Source organism: Strix uralensis, chromosome 4 (genome assembly GCF_047716275.1).
Source record: "Strix uralensis isolate ZFMK-TIS-50842 chromosome 4, bStrUra1, whole genome shotgun sequence".
NCBI classification, from domain to species: Eukaryota; Metazoa; Chordata; class Aves; order Strigiformes; family Strigidae; genus Strix; species Strix uralensis.
This window is the reverse complement of record NC_133975.1, coordinates 92,018,454-92,038,182: the sequence shown is the minus strand read 5'-3', so window position 1 is coordinate 92,038,182 and position 19,729 is coordinate 92,018,454. Positions and strand designations below refer to the sequence as shown.

At 41.6% G+C, this 19,729-nt stretch overlaps 1 protein-coding gene across 1 annotated transcript; it reads left to right on the top strand.

Annotated features, from left to right (window-relative positions):
- Nucleotides 1-454: 454 nt before the first annotated feature.
- On the top strand, nucleotides 455-19,055 carry LOC141942017 (cytosolic phospholipase A2 epsilon-like). The gene is made up of 22 exons (XM_074864959.1): nucleotides 455-517; nucleotides 1,315-1,374; nucleotides 2,023-2,103; nucleotides 4,990-5,062; nucleotides 6,034-6,170; nucleotides 6,572-6,703; nucleotides 8,190-8,230; nucleotides 8,942-8,984; nucleotides 9,752-9,827; nucleotides 10,035-10,204; nucleotides 10,345-10,425; nucleotides 11,176-11,213; nucleotides 11,816-11,951; nucleotides 12,564-12,700; nucleotides 13,123-13,345; nucleotides 14,021-14,135; nucleotides 14,524-14,661; nucleotides 15,901-16,008; nucleotides 16,683-16,874; nucleotides 17,351-17,517; nucleotides 17,910-18,096; nucleotides 18,597-19,055. Exons 1-22 carry the CDS (start codon nucleotides 455-457, stop codon nucleotides 18,803-18,805), a joined length of 2,607 nt encoding a protein of 868 aa, XP_074721060.1. The 3' UTR covers nucleotides 18,806-19,055.
- Nucleotides 19,056-19,729: the final 674 nt, after the last annotated feature.

Sequence of the window (19,729 nt, the reverse complement as noted above, 5' to 3'; positions counted from 1 at the left end):
CTACATCATTGTAGCTGGCACATGGAGGAAACATGTCATGTGTGTAGTCACAACTCTTCATGGTGTTGTGAAATAACATAGCCTATGGCAAAAATTTATTCTACCAAGTTGATCGTGATGACTGTTGGTATTATTTTGCATGGGAATGTGCAAAGGGGAACTGTGCTGGCTGGTAGCAACATTTAACCAGTAATCTCAAGAACGTTCAGGGAAGGGGTAGCTTTTTGGTCATAGGCAATATACAAGGAGAGCAGGGGAGCCAAGGGATTCCCCTCCCTCCAAGATTTTGACCTGTTATGACCTGATGAGGATACATGTCTTTGGCTGCCCTTTCTAACCCCGTTCCAGTGAGCTGGGAGCCATGCTGGTTTCAATGGCATAGGGGTCAGCTCAGTGCTCACAGGGGCAGGTGTGGCTGTCCTGCTGAGGTGGTGGCTTCACAGGTGTGCCAGGGATGGTGCAGAGGGCAGTGGGCAGTTGGTGCCGAGCTTTGCCTCTGGCTGGCATGGTTCATTGGGTCAGTCACGGGCACTTAAATGCAGCTAGATTACAGGCAGAGTCAGTCCGAGCTGGAAAGCGGAGCAGAAGTATTTACAGGGGGTGGAGCTAAGCTAAGGAAAGTCATTGCTTCAGGATTCTTCGTCTAAACAAAAATAATAGTAACAAGGCATAGGAAAGAAGAGACAAAAAATACAATGACTTGAGCAAAGACTCAAGCCTGCTGGACCAAGGCTGAGCAGATATAAACCACCATATGAGTGTGTCTACTCTGCACACCTAGACCTAAGATTGCAGGGACATGTGGTACAGAAAGCCTTAAAATGGCTTCTGCAAGAACCAGTTTAGTCTGAGAGCAATAGTGTTGTCCCTCTTTTTCTTTCATTAGCTGTTTCATCCTGTCTGCTTACTGCCACAGATAACCTAAATCAAATTAATGTACTGTTGATGCATCTTATTGCAGAGTATGTATTTCTGTAAGCTTTGAGGTCTTGCTAAGTGGATAGTTCAGTACTCAGATAAAAGGACATCCTTCTCTTACCATTAGTTATAAAGCTGCCATTGGCCAATATTTGGCAAAGTGACTCAAACAGCATACTTCCACCTACTGTACAGGCAAAGGTATTTTTTCCTACTTATTCGACCATAGGATTCAACTTCCTAGCGTAAGAAAATGGGAGGGGAATAACTCGGTTTAAGAAATCAGGCAGAGGTGGGGCTCTGAGTCAGTTTATAAATAGCTGCTCACCTGCATATAAGACATTTAAACTATCGGTGTCTGTGAAAGTTGGGAGATGTGAAATTGCATTGCCACAGATAACACTGGACGTGTATGTGACAGTGACCACAATGGAGCAAGATGGCGTTTTGTCTCAGGTAAGAAGGGTGCAGAGCAAGGCAAGGCATCTGGGATCTGAGCTGGTTATGCTGCACATAGTGCAAAGATGGTACTGCTTTCTTGAACTACCATTGGCTATAAATGTCTCTGCATGGGGTGAAGAAAGTCAGTGCTTCAGGAACTCATTATTGAAATTTAAAAAATGATAGCAAGCTGTAGGAAGGAATTGAAAACTACTTGGGGAGTAAGACTTTATTTAAAAAGGGAGCATTTTGTATATTTAGGGTTTTTTCTTTCTTTTAGAGATGTATGTAACCTTAGAATAAGTATTAAATAGCATGGAGATGTGCTTCAAGGTGAAAGATTATTGTCAGGGTGTGTTTACAGGAGACAGGTTTGCTGTTCCTTTAACAGCCAGGGACAGGATCTGCCTTCCCCCCTGTGTGTCATGCAAAGGGTGGACCTTCCTGGCTGCTATGCCTCTGCTCAGGCTTACTGGGGCAAGCCTGGTGCAGGCAGTGGCACTGAGCACAGCAGGAGACACCTGTACCTGCCGAGGCTCTGTGGCCAGCACTGACCAGGGGCCACCCTTTACTCCTGTCCTGCAGTTCTCAGTTCCCAATGAGGATTGCTTTTAAGAGACAGAATGGTTTTTCCAGGGGTAACGTTGGCCCTTCTTGTTGCAGGATCTGATCACTCCAACCACTTGGCTAGAAGGAATTATGCAGCTGGATCCTGACAGGGAACAGCGGACTCCTGTTACAAAGGTACTGCACAAGAGAATTTCAAAAGAAAACTGTAAAAGAGACTTTCGTGCTGGGTGGAGCTTGGGTGAGAACAGATAGGGTTCATCATCTGCCAAACAGTCTAATTACTTGCCATAACCCATCCAGCTTCCTCTGTGAAACACTGTCCCGCTTATCATTTTGATCACTTCACTTAGGCAGTCTTGCTTCACGTTAAAGTCCTACTGCTGTTTTTTATCCTTGGCACATGGGAAATGAACCCTGTTTTAACAAGACCAGTATCTTGAAAAGGATGGGTTTGAATAGGCTTTCTGCTGCATATATCTTGCTAAAGTACAAGGGCAAATTTACTGTCGGTGTAGATGTGAAATTGTGCCACTTACTCCCACAAAGAGTGGCACAATCTTGAAGTGGATTTTCAACACCTGATCTCCTGGATTAATCCTTCCTTTGGTCTTTACAAAAAACTAATACTTTTCCAGAAGACTTCAGACACGTTATAGGAAATTTAGGAAATGAGAGGATCAGATGTGCCAAAAAAGATTTTTTAACCTTGTTCTCTCTAGTTTGAGGCCATTTAGTAGTAGTTTGGATCTCTCCCTTGTTCTGTTTTGAGCTGAGTTAAGCTGCTGAAAAACAAGTGTTGTGCTTACACTTTAAGGCATAGCCAAACCTTTCTGTTGATTAGTTGAATACAATGCCCAAAGATGAGAAAATATTCCCTAAAATGCAGCTCTCTACACTGCAGGGATCACAGCAGGTTCAGAAGAACAAACCAGACCTCACAAATTTTTTAGGCAAAACTCACACAGCTGACGGGTTTTGGCCATTTGCTTTATACCTCTGTGACGTTTAAGCCAAAGCTAGCTGGTTATGACAGGGCACAACCACATGCCTGAGTACTTTGTTAATCTGCACTCCCTCCCTGGTGATTTGGGATGACCACAAACCACGAAGGTGGTTCCAGGGGACCCGATCCCTGAAACTCAGTTGAGCCCTTCCAGGAAAGAGCCTTCTCCAAAGCCAGCCACTGGCAGCACCAGTTACTGGCTCTGTAATTACCGAACACTTTCCACCTGTACCTGCCTCATTTCTGTGTCTTAGGAGTTGGGGTTTAGACATGAATAGAAGTGCCTTTGATAGGCTTATCCACAGCTACTCTTTGGACTCTTAGCAGTGGTTTGACATCCTTGATTTACACACGTGGTCACCTGCTGTGCAGCTGAACAGCACAAATGTCGTTGATGCCTTTTCCTAGAATAGGGTGCTTTGGTTACCTGGTGGCTAATGTTACCTGTTTCTTCATTAGCCTACTTGTTAACTGTCCCCAATCTCAACAACGTATATTCATTAGCCCTGGCTGCATGCATGAATACACTCAGGTTAAATATTATGAGAGACATCACACATGGACATACATTCCATTGAGCCTATGAATACTGATCACTTTTTACAGATGGTAAGCATGGCACATATAAAATTGTCTTGCTCAGACAGGCCAACTAGAGCAAAAGTCCCGCTCTCCTTTCCCATGGTACCTGTGTCACACATCCTTCTCTGTGGGACTAATGAGGTCAGTGTCATCTAATGCTACTTCAGGACTGGCAATGGTCTTTTTATAGTCCTTTTGCAGTGTAGGTGGAATGAGCAGGTGGTGTCACTACCAGTTTGTGGCCCTGTACTTGCACTAAATGCCTTTTGCATTTTAGAACTTTTTGAGCAAAATTTTCCTGCTGATTTATATTCCAACATCTTGTGTCTTTTCCCCCTTTCCGTGACTGGAGAAATTAAAGGTTAGGTTAAAATGGAGATCAATGGTATGTATTTCTTTATTTTATGGTAAAAGAAGGAGGGATATGGACTCATGTTTGGACTCTAACATGAGACCAGAACAGCAATATGAGCAGCTAAGAACTCAAGCATGAGGCCTTAATGTTGGAGACATGGGCTAGTATGAAAGAGGAAAGCCAAAGGGAACAAACAAGAGTTTCTCATCAGGTGTAGAACACTGTTTTCACTTCTTATGCAAAACAGTGCAAAGAAACTCTGGTCACGAAGAGTTTACATGGTTCAAAACTAGAGAAAAACTTCTCACAAGAAAAACTTAGAGGTGAGCTCAGCTCAGGGGGGGGCAGTTATGACCCTGTAAATGAAAAACACATGCATAGTGAGTAGCATGGTGAAAGGGCAAAGCAGCGATCTCTGACATTAAAAGCAGTGTAGGGATCAGAGGTCAACATTTAATTCTGGGGAGTACTGTACATTTAAAAGAGCAGGAATATGAGAAAATCATATTCCATAGCCCAGGAGACTGAACATGTGTAATGACTTCTTGGGAGGTGATTCCCACAATGATGGTTTTATCACTTGTAAAAAGCCTAAGGCAGCTTTTCATTTTCTATCTTGAAAATTTAACAAGTAAATCTTCTCTCAAGCTGAGTCTGAACTTCACCACTTTGTGCAGCTAGAAAGCAAATAAATGCTCTATAATAATACAAGTCCACATACCATGCTATAAAAGTAGAGAAGTCTTTCAGTCTAGTACTTGGTTTAGATATTAGTAGGAAAATAAATGTATTGGCCATTTCATAGTCACATTGCCCTGTTCTGTGCAATGGGAGCTCTATAAGGTCACAGCGGTACCTATTGCACATATTTCTCTGCATCCCCAAAGGGAGCAGGGAAAACTCTGCAGTCTGTTGAAAGTAAAAAATGTGGAAAGATATCCTGTGTTTTCCTCTGGAATATATTTATGTAACAAAGTCAACTAAGTTGTTCATGATTTAGGTATTTCTCTCTCTTGATCATATCTATTTTCTCAATATGCTATCTACCTTTAGCATTCCTTCCTGTCTTTTGAATGTTTTTTGGTTGTTTTGTTTTGTTTTGTTTTTTTTTTCCCTGCAGATAGAATCATCTGTGTGTTACTTACTGACTATAAGAGTCATAAGAGCAAGAAATATCCACCAGACAGATGTCTGTAAGTATCTGTAGTGCTCTGTACAGTCCTCTTAACCTTCATGGGGTACTAGCTAGTCCTGCTCAAAGCAAAAGTGCTTTCTAGAGTTCTTCCATGGATGGAGAAAGTCCTCTCATTGTCGTACTGGTTCCAGCAGTGAACACAGTGTGTTGCTCTTTGCATCAGTCCTGTTCTGTGCAATGGGAACTCTATAAGGTCACAGCTGTACCTATTGCCCATATTTCTCTGCATCCCCAAAGGGAGCAGGGAAAACTCTGCAGTCTGTTGAAAGTAAAAAATGTGGAAAGATATCCTGTGTTTTCCTCTGGAAAATATTTATGTAACAAAGGACACAAACTAGTTGGGATAATGGAGCAAATACTGAAAATGGAGTAACCTTATCTCAAATTCAGCTTGAACTCAAACCTTACTCAAACCTAAGTAATCCGAATTACCATACCCCAATTCCCTGTGTACCAGTTTTCATGATAAAACCCCATTAGATGTTTTGACATTTTCTAGGCTCACTTCTGATGGCCTGCAACTGAAATATAATAGAATATTATAGTTTTACTTATGCAGAAATCAAGAGACTTTTTTTTTTTTAATGTTTTGGGCTTTATTTAAATGAACTGTCTGGCTAAAATAGAAGCTATCACTTTGTTTCCTTAACCCTTGCAGATATAGGGTGCTGTGGTTGTCCTGAATTACTTTATCCTGGGTTAAATTGATTGCCCAGGACAAAAGGAGGAGAAAACCCTTTGGTTTTAATGCATTTGTTATGTCCCTAATCACATTCATTCAGAGAAGAATCATGTCCCTCTTCCTTTTTCTCCATTCATAATACTAAATTGTAATGTTTATGTTGGACAAATATGTTATCATGTTTCATGGTGTATCTCTTTGAAAGCAAAGCTTCATGTTGTTCAATTCATTCTTTCTTCTAGGGCAAATCCTTATTTTAGATGTGTTTGTGTTTTTTTAACATACAGTAAGCCAGACTGATTGCTATGTGAGCCTATGGCTGCCAACTGCTTCGACTGACAAATTTCAGACTAAAACCATCAAGAATTGCAAAGATCCAGTCTGGAATGAAACCTTCTACTTCAGGATCCAGAGTCAGGTCAAGGTACTGAGCTGGGACTTCCCTGTTAACCATGACCTAGGGAGCAACTGCCAGGTTTTATCCTTTTGAAAAGGGGACATAAGTAATTTTCTCAAGAGGCAAGGAATATGCAGAAAGGTATGAGAATAACATATATCCTTATGATGGTTTTCCATGCCATGAAAGACAAGTATCTCTCTCAGCCATGGGTAGAATGTGATCTTTGAGATGTCTGTGATTTCCTCTCATTCCTCCTCATAGGCAGATGCCAGATGGAGTTGATTTCCCCTCCACCTCCCTCCCTTCCTGCTCTTTTTCTTTACGTCCTCCCACTCCTCACAGCTGACTCTAAACAGCTGTCCCCAGGATCTCCTGCTTTGAATGAAACCTGACAAATTTCTAAAGTCTTTCCATTCTCTTCCCAGAATGTGCTGGAACTGGCACTCTATGATAAGGATGTGGTTACTCAAGATGACCACCTCTTCACGGTGTACTTCGATATAGCCAAACTTTCCCTGGGAGAGCAAGTCTTCATGCACTTCAAGTGTGATTCACAGGTGAGATCTGAAATAAGAAATGGAATAGGTCGGCATGAATGTGTTTGTCTGCTTTTCTGTCTAAAATGTTATTTGCAAAATCTTTCATTTTTTTCTTTCTTGTGTATGGACTGCCCAGCCACATAAAAGGGAGTTGGTTTTCACTCTGACATGGAAAAGCCTGTTCACATCTGGATCTGTAGACACACTGAAGGTTTTGGTGTTGGCCATAGAAGCTCACAGACTTCAGGCATCTCTGCAAAATTGTCACTTTGCTGAGCCTGCCCCCACTGAGGAGTGTGTCCACTCCAGTCCATGATTCTTTTTGTCATAACTTGTCACTTAACCTAATACTTAGGAAGTAATAACTTTGTGATCAGAACCAAGTGTTGAACCAGACTAGTTGCTAATTATGAACTGTGGCATGGGTGTTTAAAAAAGGTGTCTAAGTCATGCCACTCAACTTGGCAACAAGAAATATTCCTATTTTGAATGTCCACATTCAAAATATGAATGGCTCTGAAAGGCTCTGAAAGTCGTACATCCCACCTCCCAGTATGTTCTGTCCATCCCTCTCCTTTTCCAGTTCCCTCTCAGTCTCTTGTGCATCTATCATGCACAATTCAGCTGATTATCTACATACACCCAAACTCCGCTCTGCAATTCATTATCTTTAAATGCCTTATTTGACTATTTCTTTCTCTGCAAAATACCAGAGGATCAGTGTGTGGACTTCTACTAGCCCTTGGTAAAATAGAAACATCTGGCTAGTTGTAACCCAGCTCATTACTGTCTGGGTGGTTATAGGTGCCATATCCAAGCCTTTCATTACTGCATTTGCAAAGCTACAGTAGTTAGAGTTCATATTCTTCAGGCCTTTGTAATTTTTTTTGGTCTTATATTAATAACTTTTTGATGTCATTAATGCAATAGGTAATTTGAGCAACTAAGTAACCTACAGCGTGATCTCACTTCTCTGTTCATCATCCCTTCTGTCTCCACCTTTGTTTTCCTCTCTCCTGTGCTTTCTTCCTCCTAGGGATTACAGTCTTCTCCACCACCCTACAGACCAGGCCTTAATGTCAGATTTACCTCTGCCCCAATGCCCTCAACACATTGCCAAAGTGGTTGCTTTGCATGCCACCGTTTCCCCTCCTTACATCAGAAGGCTTTGGCTGCTCCCCTCAGCAGACCTTCTTTCTCTTTGCTGACAGACTCGGTATGAGACAGCATCTCCGCCTGGGTCTGTCCCTTGTGTCCCAGCAGAAGCAGGCAAGCCAACTACTTTCTTTGTTAAAAACTGCTATTACAGCCATCCAGAAACTTGCTATCAATAAAGAATCTTGAGGCTCAAGACTCGCTGATGTGAGGTGGTGGGTGCCTCTATTTTAAATGCTCTGCCAGTCACAAATAGTGCATGTGTACCTATATTGTGAGACTGAGAACTTGCATTATGAGAACTGCCAGTAGACAGTGCCAAAACTGTTTTCCTTTTTTTATTTTCCAGAGACAAGAGGAGCTAGAGGTGGGATTTGCATTGGATAATATGTGAGTAAACATGAAATGCAACATAATCTGCAGCAAAAAGAAACAGCAATTCAGAGGCATGAAATGATCTAGCTTAATTGTCCAGAGTGCATCATTCCTTGATGATGCTGATGATGAACATGGTTTCCCAAGGAATCTGTGCTATGAGCTGGGTGATGAATTGGTGCATGCCAGGATGACCTCCCATGAACTTCAGGCAGACAGGGACAACACTGTCAAACCTTTTCTTTGCCTAACGTAATAAATACTATTTAAGACCAGAATACTACTGTTTTGTCACGTGTTCATCTTTGAGATCAGCAGGGGAGTTCACCTCCCTTCAAAGCACGACATGGAATAATGCACTAGATTTCCAGTCTAGAGCCCTTTCTGTTCCACTCTCCAACAGACTGCAATTTTTAAAAAACTGGATTCCATTAAATCATCTGCAGCCACGTCTTGGGACTCAGCATAAAATCACTGCACTGTTTGGCCCCGCAGTACCTTTGTTTTTTGCTGACCTCCAGGACTGGATGAGCCGGTAGGATGACGAATGTGCCTTGACAGAGTAGCATGAGGAAACTTGTACCACGAGTCTCCTGGGACTTTTCTTTCAAATCCAATACGCAACTAAAAATAAGCAAGAGGAAAATCAGGAGAAGGGTGTGGCTCATGAATTATACTGTAATTATACCGAGTTATTAAAAATGTATTTTTCTTTCTATTTCCTAGTTCAGGCCCTCCTGAAACCATCATTACTAATGGAGTACTAGTGGTGAGTGTTATGCTTTGTCACCTTTCTTGTCCTGTTGCCACACTTGTTTTACTTGACTCACAGTCATCAGGCCAACATGCCCTTTGACTGAGCAAAGACAGCACTGAAACACCACGATTTCCCACTTCGTCATCTGCCTCACAACACATCCTTGTGGATGGCACCTGTGGAGACGCTGTTGCTGGAGCAGCAGGGAGATCCCCCATGCTAGCATTCCTCTGGTGTCGCAAAGGCAACACATGGAAGTGGCTTAGGTCTGAGACACTGATGCAGCAGTGAAGTCTCCCTTGGACATCACTGCTTCTGAATTCCCGTCCTGCCAAAGTGACGAGGTTTGTCCTGTCCCAAGCATACATCATTTCCTGCATTCATAACCACGCTTTTTACACAGAGACGTTCTGACCATGACATATGCTCATTTATTAGTTTTGTTTCCTCATTATTTTTGTTTAAATCAGTCCTCTGCATCTCTGTCAGGATCCTGGGAGTGCTGTTTTTCACTTTGCCCTCACCTTCTCCTTTCTTCAAGCCCTGTTCATCCATGCTGCATCCCCAGCCTTGCCCTGCCTGCATCCAGTTTCTCAGAGTCCCCTCCTGTTCCAGCCAGCATCTGAAATTGAGGTTGTGGTTGAGAGAAAATGTTTTCCTCAGGACAAAGTGCACTGCCTGTATAGCATTTGTATCATCATCAGTGGGAGCTTAGACTGAATCTCAGACTGGGAAAATTCCCTACCATGAGGTATTTTATTGTTTGTGTCTCTTAACAGTCTCGCAAAATCTGCTGCTTGGAAGTTCAGGTGGTTGAGAAGAAGAAGAAGAAAAAGCAGAAGAAATCTTTATCAAGTGAGGTTATTTCTCCATCAGCTATTTTTAAATCAAGATGTGTTAATATTGTGAAGGCAATTAGCTTAATGTAAGACTGGAAAAAAAAACCAACCAAACAACAAACCCAAAACATGAGAACAGCCTTGTGGTAGACTCTGTAAGAACCTTTGTTTCCAATTTTGATGAGAAAACTACTCTGTGTCTGCTTTTGTGTTGGTTCCTTAGAGAAAGAATTCTCCTTTAAAGTGCAAGGCTCTTACGAGGGCACCCAAGACCTTATGCTGGGATCTGATCTGGTCTTCGGCTTCTCTGCTCCTGCCAAATTCCACTATGCAAGATACAAGCAGCCAACACTGGATGTTACACTACCAGGGAAGAAACGACAGCCCTCCTTTGTATGTTATAATAGGACTTTATAAAACACAATAATGGCATGTAAAGTAACATGCACCATAAATAGTAACATAAATTTGCATGGTGGAAAAACAGTAACATTTCTTACAATATAAACTTGGATATATTTGTATTTTTTCAGTGTTCCCATGTGTATGATACAGGCTCCCCAAACATGGAACTTCATTCCCTTCCAAGTGGAAAAAACATGATCTTAGCAGAGGTGAGTGCCTCCTCTTTTGTGGAGAGGTTGAGAAGCCTGGGTGTGGAAGTCTGCATCCTCCTGATGATTACCAGGGTACCTTCTGATGATGAAAGCCTGCAGGCAAAAATGCCACAGTCTAACAGTGGTAGGTCTTTAGGTGATAAGGCTAGGTTGTGCCTTGTTCTGTTTGAAGGGGTGTGGGATCTTCCTAACTCAATCCTGATCTTACTTCATGCTAAATTTTGAGGCTTTGCTTTTCTCCTTCTCACGCACCAGTGGGTCACCTGAACTAACTGAGGTAGCACCAGTCTCGTGCTGATGCTGACCATGCTTTGAAAAGCACTTTTAGATTCATGGCTAAAAAATCCCATATAGAATGAAAGGGTCATGGCTGTTGTGGTGTACAAGCCACAGAAAGGGAAGAGCAAATGCTGCTCTGTAGAATAGTAATGTGGCTGCAGCCTGGCTGCCTGCCTCCGAGAGGTAACGTTGGTAGAGGTGGGTAAGGTATACATTGTCATTACTTTCCTCTGTAAACAGCAGTTGCCCTCAGACGTTACATTCACTAGAAAACATTAGGAATTACTGAACCACTTACCTGACAATAAACCACTGCAGTCAATTCACACACTCTGCTGGATTATTCAGAGCTCCCGATTTGTACCTGCATTGCTAGGATGGCACAAGCTAAAATTCCTCCTGGGGCTGCAGGGGAGGGGTGCTAAAGCAGGTTGTCACACTTACACTCCTTCCATTCTTGCTTTTCAGGATAAAGGATTTGATTTACATGCGAAGGCAGAAGACTGGTAAGAGACTTGGCCACTCTTGGAGACTAACTAGTCCTTAGATGAACTTGTCTCACCCTTGGCGCTTTACCAGGGAAGGGGCACTCACAGTAGGACAGTAGGTTGTGTGATCAAGTGATGTGGAATTCACATGAGCTGAAAGCAAACTATATGTGCAAAATTAACAATATGTGTAGATAATCCATACTGATGGATGTGTTATGCTCAGCACAGTTTTTAACATCTTTTTAACACTGTGTAAGAGTGCAGCTGATCACCTGGTGCTGTTGATCATGAAGTAGGTAAACTTTGCTGCCAAATTCAAGACAAACATGAGAAATTTTTACTATAGCTCTCGGTGCAGGCTTAAGTATGAGAGAATCCAGACAGCAGATTTCTCAGAAATTATCTGCAGGAATGTCTTTCCTTAGGTTTTATTTTGATAACTGCTTAGGAATTTAGTGGTCATTTTTTCTGTCATTCTTTCATGCAGCATTGTATATCTGCTTGGGAGTGTAGGAATGGCTCCTCCTGTAAATGTGGTAGTGTTTCCTTATATTTGAAACTCAGCCTGTCTACCAATAATAAAGTGGAATATTCTTTTTTCCTGATCTCTGCTCCAGCCCAGACCACCTTGATGTGCGTTTAGGGTTTGACCTCTGTGTGCAGGAGCAAGACTTTCTACGCAAAAGGCAGAATTATGTTGCTCCTGCTCTGAAGAAGGTCCTGCAGCTGGAACACGATCTGCTGGACCATGAGGTCTGTAGATTCAGCTTAGCAATGGGGGAATAACAGCATAATATGACCTCTTTTTCTTCCCAGTTAATTTTTTTTTCTGGTCCTTCCTCATCTTTAAACTTAAGTACACTTCTAATACTGCCCCATACCTCTAATCTCACCCTGCTGTTTGTGTCTTTTGCAACTGCTATCCTGAGTTTAACTCTTCTCCTGCTACACCATTATTGTCAGCCAACTAGATATTCCTTATATAGAAATGGCTTCTTCCACAGTCTTTACCCTATGATTGTTATCTTTGTTGATAATCCTTCCTCCTCTCTTTGACCTGGAAGGTTTCTGTTTAATTCCTGCCTTTACAACTGTTTTTTTCTCTCTTACGCATTTTCATTTGTTTTTTACCAAACATCTGTGTTGAACACGTTGGAGACAATTGTCAGTTATCTAAGCAAAAATTGTCATTACTTTTACTCCTCTTCTTCTTTATGAAATCAGTGGTAGCTTATGTTTCAGCAGGAATAATTTGGAAAGAAGTCTGTGCCTGGGCATGTGTGGTGGTGTCAGTAGGAAGTCTCTGCCACAGTCAGCTGCAGCCCGCTGCTCGACACCAGCCCTTTCTGTTTGTGTGTTGCACAGACCCCAGTGGTGGCCATCATGACTACGGGAGGAGGGATGAGATCTTTGACCGCACTGTATGGCAGTCTGCGGGGGCTCAAGAAACTCAATATCTTGGACTGTGCCACATACCTGACTGGCTTATCTGGTACTACATGGTAAGTAGGACTGGGCAGCTCTTGGCTGGAGTCTCCCTGATGACACCGATGCACTGAAGCAGGCTGGGGCTGACATGCAGTAGTCTAACTATGATACCTTCTCAGTAGTCCAGTTTTTTTGATCTTCTTCCAAAATTGGCAGATTAAAGTCTTTACATGGGGGCAAGTCACATAATTTGCAACAGCATGAAAACAAGTGTTATTCTAAGAACATCTTATGGAGAATTTCTCAAGCCATTTTGACAGGGATAATGACTATGACTTCTAAGGGAACATGTTAGTTTCTTAGGGAGCTGAAGACAGGAAACCTTTACTTAATTTCAAATCAAGAACTTAAAATAGAAACACAAAATGTAGCCATTGCCTATTTCAAACCTTGGTGTGGTTTTTTTCTCTCTTCAATATATATTTCTTCTTCCTAGGACCATGTCAAACTTGTACAGAGATGCTGACTGGTCACAAAAGGATCTCGACAAGCAAATCAATGAGGCTCGAAAACATATGACAAAGTGCAAAATAAATTCCCTTTCCTTGGAGTATTTAAAGTATTACAAAAAGCAGCTGTGTCAACGGAAGACAGAGGGCCGCAAAACATCTTTTATAGATCTCTGGGGGCTTGTCCTGGAATCTTTGTTGCATGATGGGGTACAGTATGTCATAAAGCAGCATTTACAGTGACTTACAATTTTCTGAAAATTAATTTCTGGAGAAGATATTTTCCTGTTTGTTCTGAGAGAAGTAATTTGTTATGAGACTGTGTATGCAAATGTACAGCTGTTTCCAAAGTATTTGGTAGCAGTCTTTTAGATATCCAACCATGGTGGAAATCAGCATTCTTGTTTGTTAGATTTTGGATATGTTCTTCTGAGAAAACTCCAAGATAAATGTTTTGAAAAAATATTATATTTTAAGATTTTTTTGCTTATTCTGCAAGTATTTCACTTAGAAATAGCAAAATTACAGACATTATCTTAATGCCTCTGAGAGGTATTTACTAGTGGACCTGCAGACTTTTGAAATATGTTGTACATAAACATGTTAAGCTGACTTATACCAAAAGCATTGTTTTCTGCTCTTCATCGTTTTCTTCCATTTTCATCCTAATGGGTCATCAAATAATCTGGCATCAGATTGGATGCCTGCAGATATTTCAGTAACAGATCACTTACAGGGATTTTGAAAAATATGGAATATTCAGAATTTAAGCCCAGCACGCATTATACATTAGTGGCAGAAATTTTTCTGCTCTACAAGCTTAGATGCAGGGAAACCGTTCCTGTGCTAATTTTCGTCTGTGTAACCGTATTTCTGGAATCACAGAAAGACAACCATAGACTCTCTGATCAGCAACGGGCCATTGATCGTGGTCAGAACCCATTGCCTATCTATACTGCAGTCAATGTCAAGAACAACTATAGCACTCTGGATTTCAAAGGTAATTATGACACTTCTGAGGGTTATTTGTCTTTATATTTAAGCTGGTAAATCCTGGGACAGTCTTTTTAGATGCTCTAAAAAACCCCCTCTCATTTAAAGATCAGAACCTCAGCAGATGTGTATTTGAATAATGTCCTTGTGGCCAGGGAAAGGTTTGACTGTCAATGCAACAGACTCAAAAATATTTCAAAGACTTTTCACGTTCATGAGTTTTCATTTTGTACCATGCTTCTAACTCATTGTTATTGGTCTGAAACACTAGACTTAACTGCAGAAACTATTTTGATTTTCAACTCCTTTCATTCCCATGATAGCAACATCATTTTTATCTACAGTTAAGTGGCTGTAGTAAAACATTGTTCTCTTTTTTGTGTTCCTTTTCACAGAATGGGTGGAGTTCACCCCTTATGAGGTGGGATTGCAGAAATATGGAGCTTTTGTTCGTGCTGAGGATTTTGGCAGTGAGTTTTTCATGGGTCGGTTGATGAAGAAGGTCCCTGAATCCCGGATCTGCTTCTTAGAAGGTAAGCTCTTAGAAACATCTGAATGATTTTATTTTTTTAAAATTGTGAGCTATATAGACTAAGCACTAATAAAGCACTAGTGCATGACTGACAGGGCAGTTTCACCAGAGAGGATAAATATCTCATTGCTAAATTAATTCTTACTATAATGGATTCAGTTTACTGTAAAAAAGAAAATTCAAAGTGACAGACACACAGTTAGTTTCATTTTTAAAACTAATTTTGAATAGAAATATAGTATTGCTTCCAGTCCAACAATAAAATTCAGGTCCCTGGGAGTCCGCGGTTCTGCTCATGTGACTCCAGAGGGGTGAACTTCAGAGCCTCTTGCCTGTCTCGTGGGTAGTCAGTAATTTGTGTGCTTCCTATAGACAGTTAATGTGAGCCTTCATGCTGATTCCTCACTGCATCGAGGTGTGTTTGAGCATGCTAGGTCCCCCTTGCTCCAGACAGTCTACTTTGGCCACACATCATTGGCTCCAGTTTCCACATTGCCTGGACAAGCCTGGGTGGAAAACAGCATAGTCATATCCAGAAAAATTTTTGCTACTGACTGAAGTGAAGCATGGATATGTGTTCTCCAGACAAAGAGGCAAGCTGTCAACTTGTGACTAGTTCGAGGTGCAAACTTCTCTTCGACTGGCCACTTCACTTAGAGTGAGGGAGACACTGTACTGTTTTAGCCTAAGCCTATGCTGGATGTTCATACATTTGCACTTCCTGAACAAAAAAACACTGAGAACTTGTGCCCTATGGGATAACCAAAGAAATTGTTTCTCAAGCTCAAAAATGTATAGTCAAAACTGATCTCTCCATGTGTTAACAGGCTTATTCTCAAAAAGGGAAGCCTACAAAAGCAGAAGTTGTAAGATCATGTTGTAGTTAGACCTTTATCAATATAATTCCCCATCAAATCTCTCAGATTGCAAACGTTCCTTCTTTCTTTTTATACAAGCCTTGTGATACTTGGGTTTTTTCCGAAAACTCAAGTTCCTTAAATCATATTAATTCACAAAAATTACACCACTTGTTAAAATACATATCCAGCCCTAAGTACTATAAGACAAAAACTGAAGACCAAAATAAGGTTTAAAAGCCATCAGCCAAATAAAAATGACATATCATCCATTTAAAACAAACTAAGAAAAAGCATGAACCTTGCAGATTTCATCTCATGATAAGAGTTTTGCGATTCATGATGTGTGAATATTTGAGTTAGAAAGCTCTTTCCTTTTACAGGCATGTGGAGTAGTTTATTCTCACTGAATGTGTTATACATCTGGAATTTGTCCCATTCCTCAGAAGATTTCTGGCACAGGTGGACCCGTGACAAAATTGACAATATAGGTAAATATCATATTTTAATCATCTTTCTTACTGTGTATTTATTGTTAGATAGGGTTAATGTTAGATAAACATCACACCCATCTGGTATGTGACATGTGCACAGTACATCTGGCATTTTTTGGAGTCTTTCTTCAAAGGCTACATTGCCTTTCTGAAAGGCATTGGATTCAAAATCACATACTGCAGAGCATAATTGGATAATTTAAAAATCTTCAGTCCTGTGATCTATATGCTCACTAAGGGCTCAACACTGATGTTGGTAGATGAGTAAAATGTTCAGGAATAATAAGACTGATCTGTAAATTATTAATAAAGCAAAATATTTTGACTACATTAAGTAGTAGCTACTGAAACGCAAATAAATACGACAGTTATCCTTTTCCAAAGCCTGCATTCAGTCTGTTCCACAAATGTGTGTATGCCTGGTGCAGATTTTTATTGCTGCCTGATACAGGGTCTTGTGTTTTATCCAAGTCTGGACTGTGTAAGGAAATGGTATTTTGCTGGAAGACTAGCATTTTGTTTTCTTTTTCATTTGGCCACTTGTGCTCATCGAGCCTCTTCATCCTAGGCCTTTTAAATAAAGAAAATGCTGATTTTTGTTACTTACCTTGACATCTTGGGGGATTGCCTTGCTCTAGGCAGGTAGAATTTAACAGTCTTTTCCTGTGCAGAGGAGGAACCCCTCCTACCGTTGAAGCTGCATGAGCTGAGGACTCGCCTGTTCACCCCCCCCGGCCCCCTTGGCAGCGCTCTGCGCAGTGCTCTCACCGACCGCTTCTGCGTTGCCCAGGAGCACAACTTCCTAAAGGGTTTCCAGGTGCATAATGACTACCTGGAGAACAAGCACTTCTGCAGATGGAAAGGTAACAGAAGACCTGTCTGCCTGAGGAGAGAATAAACAATCAGAAAAAAACAAAAACCCAGATTTGATATTAAACCCATTCTCCAAGGTTAGAGGCCAGAGGTTTGGGCAGAATCACTATTAGATCAACCAGTTGTGGCACACCAGGATGTAGCATGGCATGGTGTTATCTCCATGCCAATGGTTTGCTGGTGGCACACACCTCCTGAGGCAGGGGCACCAGGTCCTGATGGTGGTTCTCCCTTTCTCTGTTTGAACTCGGTGGGGAGGCATGAGAAACCCCTTTCATGAATGTTGCCACTGCAGGTCCAAAACTGCATGTGGCTGGAGTTGGGAGAGCAGAAAAGGGTTATCGCGAATCTCCCTTCCACAAAGACATTAACCAGTTAGGGCTCTGTGGTCATTGTGTAAGAGCGGAAAACAGGCTAATCAGTTTTGCACTGTTGCAATTACAGCAGGAAAAATCTTTCCTTTTAGATACTGTGTTAGACACATTTCCCAACCAGCTGACACAATCAGAGGAATTCCTGACTCTGATAGATACGGGATTTTTCATCAATACAAGCATCATGCCACTTTTAAAACCAGAGAGAAAGGTGGATGTCATCCTGCATTTAAATTACAGTGCAGGATCCCAGATACAGGTGAGAGAAATTGAAGCAGTCTCTACTTCTTCTTCAACAACTGTATACCTGGAAGTTTTTAACACTTAGGTGCTTTCTACATTGCTCCTACTAAAAGTCTTAACCACTAGCATTTTTAGCTTAATGCTGCAGTGTGATACTTCATTTATAGGCTGTACCTATTCCCATTTGTTTTTCTTGTACGATACAACTGTTTTGTGCTAAGAACTTGAGGAAAACAAAAACCTTCTCTCAAATGATGCAGTGCTTTCCAACAGGGATTTCAGTGCTTTCACACAGATAGCTTGGAAAATGTCCCGTTTGTTACTGGACTCGAAATCCTGAGCACTGAAATCCTCTTTAAGTCTTAGTAGTTCTGTTCATTGTTCTTAGTGTTCTGTTCATTGATCCAGGCTCTGGACCAGACCTGCAAGTACTGCTCAGAGCAGGGAATCCTTTTTCCCAGGGTGGACTTGAGTGAAGAAGACAGGAAAAACCTGAAGGAGTGTTACCTCTTTGATGGTGCTGAGACTCCAGGAGCGCCAGTACTGCTATTTTTCCCACTAATTAATGATACCTTCCAAAAATACAAAGCACCAGGTAAGTAATCAAACATGTTAAAAAAGGATGACATCACAGAGAGCCTATTAAAGGAGGTATATTTAATACTCCAACTCTTGAACTTCAATGTTGGCTCATTTTAATACATCAGACCTCTCTGTTGTTTAATGTTACTTTTTTTACTATGTCAGGTTTGATGCCGTGGCTGTGCTGTTTCAATCCTTAAACTAGTTAGTTTGCAGGTGACTTTGATGTATCTACGTAAGCTCAGACTGCAGAGTAGACCCATGTAAGAGGAATTATCATCATTTTTCTCCCCTCATGATGTGAAGCAGCTGATATCCACCTGAGCCAGGCACTGAGCTGTTAGTTTGAAAAATAATTATTTGTTTTAATTTTTTTTTTAAACTCACAAGAGTAATTTAGATTATGAATTCTCTCTGTGGAGAGACATCTCCTTTCCCTGTTATGTTGTTTGCTTGCTTATGACCAGAGTAACTCCCATCTATCAGCAGTGATTTGTCACCCCTTCCTCCTAGGTCAGAAGCGCTTAGAGTCAGAGATGGAAGATGGTGAAGTTGATCTCTATGGTTGCTGTTCCCCTTATTCAACATATTCAATTCAATACACTGAGAAGGTGTATGACCGTCTGGTTCAGCTGGGTGAATACAACATCCTAAATAACAAAGACCTCATTATGCAGGCCTTGCACAAAGCTGTGGCAAGGAAAAGGCAGAAAAAGAAATAATGATAGACAAGGGAGGATGCTTTTGTGTCCCTTAACCTGCCAAGAGACTGAAGCTCTTTTAAGATCAGCCAGCAGACTTCAAAGTATTCCTGCTCAACCCCACTAAATGGCAATCTCAGATGAACGAAGAAGAGACTGAAGAGAAACTTTTTTTTCTCCAAAGAATTTCACTGCAGCAATTCATTACAGTTCAGCTACAACAGTGGATTACAAGTCATTGTATGGTACAGAGGATGAGCAGCCACAAAGAAGGTGCTAAGATGAGCATGGTGCTAGTTGCCTTGAGAAAGAGTATGAAATATTTAAGTCTAACATGTTCAGGATAGACCACATTAAAAGCATATTTTATTAACTCAGCTTGTGTTTTGTGTTTGTGAGGTGGTGGTGAGGCAAGCAGCAGCCGGTGGGCTGGGTTTGTGACTGGACCATGGCACATTGTAGGCAAGTGTTTAAAGAAAGAAAGGCACACGTCATATGGCATCCTGTGGGCACATATCACCTCCAAGGGAGGCTTTGGTCAGAGGCAGAGGAGGCACAGGTCATGGGTACCAGATCAACTGAGAAGGCACAAGAGTGTTGATAAAGTGCTCCACTGCTTGACCACAAAGCTCCTCTGTGCACTTCCTCACTGGTTCCTGGCTACCCAACCCCCTTCCCACCCCTGGTGTGAGCAGTAGTAGTGTAGTAGCTAGAAATACAAGCCAGACAGAATAACACTCTGCTGGCTTTAAACCCCCGCAAAACAAGAGCAAGGATGTGCAGGCCCTTGAATTTATTAGCTCCACCTGACCTTGCTGTTGGTCTTGCATGAGGTCGGCACCTGCAGAATTAAAAGGCATGGACAATGGGGGAGAAAGGACTTTACATGGTCTTGGTGCAAGAAGGAAGATTTTGTGGTTTGCAGTAGGGCATCTAAAGAGGATA